Below are 6,340 nucleotides of genomic sequence, written 5' to 3'. Positions count from 1 at the left end.
TGAGAAGAAACCAGAGAGCGGAACGTGACGAAACGGAGCGAGACAGGAAGTGTTCATGGGCGTGATCGGGCTCCGCGGACTCTGGCTCCAGTTCAGTTTGTGTGTGAAAAGCGTGGACGTTCTCTGTGGACCTGCCGCTGTCAGGATCCTCGCTCGGACCTTCAGATGTTGGTCTGAACCTGGTCTACGTGAGGTTTGGACTTCAACAGCTGTAACACGTGTTCGCACAGACCACGAATAAAACAATAAATAAATCAATAAATAAATAAAGTTCTCAGTCTTTAGGTTCAGACGTTTGTGCTGAGATGGAGTCAGAGATGGTCCTTCACACTCGAGGTCCTTCACACTCGAGGTCCTTCACACTCGAGGTCCTTCACACTCGAGGTCCTTCACACTCGAGGTCCTTCACACTCGAGGTCCTTCACACTCGAGGTCCTTCACACTCGAGGTCCTTCACACTCGAGGTCCTTCACACTCGAGGTCCTTCACACTCGAGGTCCTTCACACTCGAGGTCCTTCACACTCGAGGTCCTTCACACTCGAGGTCCTTCACACTCGAGGTCCTTCACACTCGAGGTTCCTCCACACTCGAGGTTCCTTCACACTCGAGGTCCTTCACACTCGAGGTCCTTCACACTCGAGGTCCTCCACACTCGAGGTCCTTCACACTCGAGGTTCGTTCATTGTCGTGTTCATCTTTGTGTTCGTTTGTTCTCGTGTTCGTCCGTCGTCGTGTTCGTTTCGTCCTCGTCCTGGTGTTGGTCGATGTCGTCGTCATCGTGGGTGTGATGTGCTGACATGTCTTATTGCTCAGAGCGTGGGGGGGGGGTGGTGGTGGGTGGGGGGGTGGGGTGGTGGTGGGGGGGTGGGTGGATGGGGGGGATGGGGGGTTGCAGCATTGTTGGCGGCTCCTGAGGCGTCACAGCCCTTCGTTTGTGCAACAAGAATCCAAGAGTTTCATTCGTTTTTACATTTAGTTTAATTTTTTTTATTATTGCTTCCGTCTGTTTTTCGTGGCTGAGTGACTCGAAGGTGCAGGTGACATGGGGAATGTGTCTCAAAACGTCCACCTCGTCTCAAAACGTCCGCTGCTCAAAAGTACAAAAGTGTTTCTGGAGTGTAAACCTTCAGTGAGTCTCAGGTGAAGTTTGATGATTTGTGGATCTGGATTTTGGTTCATTTCTCTGGAATTATCCAAACTCTCCACGAAAAAACAAAGAAAAGGAGGAAAAGAAAGAAATAAAGTAAAAGTTCTGTGAACCGCTGGTTCTTTTGAATTTCAATGAAGAACAAAAAACAATAAAATAGGAAAACTGTTTGTTACATTTTTCTGTTTTAGTGTCAAAACAAAAAAAAACTGATTTTAACCTCGATTTCCAATATTTAATTTAAAGTTTATTTCAAATAAAACCAAACAAAAAACAGTTTCATGTCTGTTTTCATTTGATTCTCTCTGGTTTATTTGTTCAGAGTTCAGACTCTTTTTCACTGACAATATTTCCAAACTTCTCCATGACTTTTTCATGAGCTAAAATGAATTTTCCATGACTTTCCAGCACCTCCATGTGTAGAACTGATCAGACTTTTAAGACTAAATCTGAAATGTTTAAATCTTTCCTCTCACCTTCTGGTTTGGGATTCTAGTTTTAAACATTCTAAATATTGTCGTCTCTTTTAAACTAAAAACGTTCAGAAAGAATCAGAACAAACTCGTGAAAACTGAACAAACTCTGGAGCGAAGGGAAACACACACTAACACTCCAGGACTTTTCCAGGACTTTTCCAGGACTTTTCCAGGACTTTTTAAAGCCTGTGTGAAGTTCTGCTGCTCAGTGGATTCAGAGTCACTGAACAAACGACGACACTTGGATTAGATTTATTTTATTTTTTTTACTTTTTTAAACTTTGTGCCACATGAACAGTTTTAGTAAAATCTGTAAATTGTGATTTTCCTGTTTGGACTGAAGCGTTGGTGAAATAACTCAGGGGGTAAATAAATCCTACACTGTTAATAATCGTTGAGGTTCATGTTTTTCCTGGTGAGTCTCCAGGTCCTGGAGATGTTTGAAGTTCAAGTGTTTTCTGTTCTCGTGTTCGTGTGTTTGAGTCTGAAGTTGGATTTAATGATCTGAAGAACATTTAGGCTCCTGACGACATAAAACACAGACCCAGAGCCGATAATCCGGTTCTGAACCTGGATCTAAACGGGTCCTGGGCAGGTCCTGGATCAGCCGCACCTCAGACTTTTACTGATCCTTGGAGGAGAAGCAGCTGATCGTTGGATTATTTGCAGATCTGCTGCGATGTGAGAGTGAAATCTGTTACTGATCTGTTCTGTGGAAGTTTGTTTCTCTGTTGTTCAGTCGAATCTGAAATCACAAACAAACGGCTCTGAGCAGAAGAACTTCAGTGAGTTTCTGTGTTAAACCAGAGAGAATAAAAAGGTTTGAGACAGTTTTTTCATTGGTTTTATTTGAAATAAACTTTAAATTGAATATTGGAAATAGAAGAAGAAACCTTTTTTTGTTTGACACTAAAACAGTAAAAGTGTTGAGTGTTTTTTGTTCTTAGTTGAAATGTAACAGAACGACTCGTTCACAGACTCGTTCACAGACTCGTCGTCGTCGTCGTCGTCGTCGTCGTCGTCGTCGTCGTCGTCAGATCGTTTTTTGGAGTTTCAGCTGAAAGGATCTGAGGTCTTCAGTCTGTGGAGCAGAAACACATGAGGAGCTCGAGTTTTGTAAAAACAGTGACGCTCCCAGAGTTCCTCAGGCCCCGCCCTCCGTCTGACACTGTGACATCATCACGCCGGTTCCGCGGCGGCGGTGGAGGAGGAGACATTTCGAGGAGGTTGTGTCTAAAGGGAGTCTGCGATGGTTTTTCCTGAGTCCGATTCAGAATCGTTTACAGTAAATGTTCTGTGCTTTTAGTGGAACTTCTTACAGTTCACGTTTGGAGTTTGTGGCTAAAGCTTCAACCTGTGACATCTTCATCTGGCGTCTGTGGAACATGTGCATCAGAAAACACTTTTACAGATTTTTTTTTTTTCAGGTAAAACTCGGGATATTTCTGCGATCGGGTCGATCTGTGACTAAGGTTCGGTTTCCTGATTTCCCGCCGCTCGCTCCGTCACCGCGACAACGGAGGAAGCAACCGACAACGAAGACGACGTCACGGAGGCCATTTTGTGTGCGTCCTCCATTTTGTGCTCTGGCCCGTCGTCTCCCTGAGCCCCGCCCTCTGCCCCGCCCTCTGCCCCGCCCCGAGTCAGTGCGGCAGGTGCAGACAGGTCGTTCGTGACAGGGACAGACAGGGTGTTTGTGTCAGGCGCAGACAGGGTGCAGACGGGCGCGGACGGGTCGTTGGCGGCTCGGGTGACGCTGTCGTACGACGGCGGGGACGAGATGATCCCGGCGGAGAGCGTTTCCGAGCGCTCCATGGCGAAGAGGCCGGCGGCGTAGTTCTCCCTCATCATGGCGGCGATAAGCCCCTCCCTCTCCGGCGCGTCCTCTCCGAAGATGGCGTCGTCGTCGTCGGGCGAGGTCTGGTGATGCGGCGTGGCGATCTGCCGGTACAGGTAGGAGGCGGCCTTCACCTGCCGCCGCACCAGGTGTCTGCGGTAACAGCGCTGGATCACCGTCGCCGACACCTGAACACACAACTTTATTTATCAAACTTTATTTACAAAACTTTATTTATCAAACTTTATTTATCAAACTTTATTTATAAAAGGAAACTGTGGAGCAGTTTGTCCTGTAGGGGGCGACAGAGGGACACACACCACGTTCACATGATGATTTTAATTCTGAATTCAAATCTTGTCGTTGTTGTTTCCGTGTAAATAATCATGTTTTCTTGTTGTTTTCGTGTTAAACTGGTGACATGTTTTTGATTTCCTGTGTGTGAGCGTCTGGGGGAGGTTCTGATTGGACAGAGACGGATTTACGTCTTTGGGAAGAAAACACAAACTTTAATTGCTCCAGACTTTTCTGTCGTCTGGGTTTATCGTTCCTCCACGGACACAAACACCATCCAGACTTTTTCAGTCTAAAACGCGACTAAACCAGAACTAAACCAGGACTAGACCAAGACTAGACCAGGACTAGACCAGTTGAGGAGGAGAAGGGAAGAGCGCTGGAGAAGGAGGAAGAAGACAAAAGCTCAGCCCCTCCCACATCCCGCTCACAAATCCAAAGAGACGTGGATCAAAGTCCCAAGACACGACTGGACCAGGACCAGGACCAGGACCTGGACCAGGACCAGGACCAGGACCAGGACCTGGACCAGGACCAGGACCAGGACCAGGACCAGGAGGACGACACGAGGAGCCTGAAGCACCAGCAGCATTTGAACAACAACAAACCACAAACAGGATCCAGGAAACAAACTCAGTCACATTTAAAATCACAACAAAACAAACTCTTCACTGTTCAGGTTCAATCTGAATCATTTTCATTTGGGTTTCAGTGTTTACATGGAATTTTTAAAGAGAAATTTATTTTATTCAGAATTAAATTATATTTATTCCGAATTAAAGCTTCATGTGAACATGGTTTGTTCTGGAGATGAGAAAAGTGCTTTAGTCCACACACCTCCTCTCACCCCCCCGTCCCTCAGTTGCCCCCCCCCCCCCTCGTCCCTCAGATGCCCCCTCGTCCCACAGTTGCCCCCTCGTCCCTCAGATGCCCCCGGTGCCCGTGGCTCACCTCCTCCTGCTTGCGCCTGAGCGTGGTGGTGATGGGTTCGTAGGAGATCTTGGAGGGGTTGGCCATCATGAACTTCTCCTCCATCTGCTGCTTGAGGGCGTCCATCTCTCCGGACTCTCCGAGGACGCGCTTGGTGAAGGCGAACAGAATGTCCAGGCAGTGGATCTTGTCTCCGCTGACCATGGGCAGGTCCATGGAGATGAGTTTGATCTTGTTGGGTTTGGCGATGCGCAGCGGCTCCGACAGGGAGTCGGCGAAGTCGGACAGTTTGGAATACTCGATGAACTGCGTGGCCTCGGGGTCGAACTTCTCCCACACCTCGTAGAACATCTCGAAGTCGTCCTCGCTCAGGGGCTCCGTGCTCTCCTCCGTGGCCACGCTGAAGTTCTCCAGGATGATGGCGATGTACATGTTCACCACGATGAGGAAGCTGATGATGATGTAGGTGACGAAGAAGGTGATGCCCACGGACGGGTTCCCGCAGTTTCCCCGGACGGTGGTGCCGGTGTGGGGCAGGTCGGGGTTACACTCTTGGGGCGAGTTGTTGAGGATGGGCCCCAGGAGCCCGTCCCATCCGGCCGACGTGGTGATCTGGAACAGACACAACATGCTGTTCCCGAACGTCTCGAAGTTAAACATGTCGTCGATGCCGTTCTGACGCTTGACGTAGGCGAAGTTGGCCATCCCGAAGATGGCGTAGATGAACATGACGAGGAAGAGGAGGAGCCCGATGTTGAAGAGCGCCGGGAGCGACATCATGAGGGCGAAGAGCAGCGTGCGGATCCCTTTGGCGCCGCGGATCAGGCGGAGGATCCGGCCGATACGAGCCAATCGGATCACGCGGAACAACGTCGGAGAAACAAAGTATTTCTCGATGATGTCGGCGAGAACGATTCCTGAACCAGAGAAGAAGAGAAGAAGAGAAGAGACAGAGAGAGGAGGGTCAATAATATTATCACTGGATTAAAGTCACTGAACATAAACCTTCTGGAGCCACAGCCGCCCTGGGACAGACTCAGGACATGAGGCCTTCAGTCTGAGCTAGAGGTCTGCACGGGACAGAATTTTGAGTCCCATTCCCGCAAAGAATTGTAATTTTCAGTCCTGCTCCTGCCTGCAAGTCCCACTGGAGGGGAACTTTTACTTTCTTAAACTCTGTCAAACACGGAGAATAGAAAGAAATTGTTCTATGTCTGGGAGGAGACGCGGTGGACGGTCCGGCGGCAGGTTAAGTCCTGGCTAAATCCTGGTTTAGTCCTGGTTTTAGAGTTGTTTTTAGTCCTGGTTTAGTTCTGGTTGAGTTCTGGTTTTGTTTGTGCGGGAAGGGGGACAGTCTGCTGCTTAAAATGTTTTTATTAATGCCAAATCAAATCTCCAGCACAAATGATGCCTGATATTCTCACATTCATCTTTTTAATATTTTATTTATTCTCATATTTAGTTTGTGGGACTGAAGTTTGTCCTCCCTCGACACACACACACACACACACACACACACACACACACACACTGGGGGGAGGTGGGTCAAGTGTTTTGCCCAAGGACACAACAACAGTGTTCATCTGTGGAGCTGGAATCACACCAGTGACCTGTGAGTCTGTGAACCTGACGCTCGACCAGGGACATTTTTATTT

At 48.4% G+C, this 6,340-nt stretch overlaps 1 protein-coding gene across 1 annotated transcript in view; it reads right to left on the bottom strand.

Annotated features, from left to right (window-relative positions):
* Nucleotides 1-3,091: 3,091 nt before the first annotated feature.
* LOC129411176 (sodium channel protein type 5 subunit alpha-like) overlaps nt 3,092-6,340 on the bottom strand; it is a gene marked incomplete at its 5' end in the record, with an annotated part of 40,924 nt that continues 37,675 nt past the window's right edge. The window contains 2 exons of the mRNA XM_055161063.1: nt 3,092-3,649; nt 4,707-5,602. Of these exons, the coding sequence (XP_055017038.1) occupies nt 3,092-3,649; nt 4,707-5,602 (1,454 nt within the window). The remainder of the gene's footprint in view (nt 3,650-4,706; nt 5,603-6,340) is intronic.

The sequence above is a fragment of the Boleophthalmus pectinirostris genome, unplaced genomic scaffold (genome assembly GCF_026225935.1).
Source record: "Boleophthalmus pectinirostris isolate CB_2022bp ecotype Guang Dong unplaced genomic scaffold, ASM2622593v1 HiC_scaffold_31, whole genome shotgun sequence".
Lineage (NCBI taxonomy): Eukaryota > Metazoa > Chordata > Actinopteri > Gobiiformes > Gobiidae > Boleophthalmus > Boleophthalmus pectinirostris.
The sequence above is the reverse complement of the archived record's forward strand: the minus strand, read 5'-3'. Positions and strand labels throughout refer to the sequence as shown.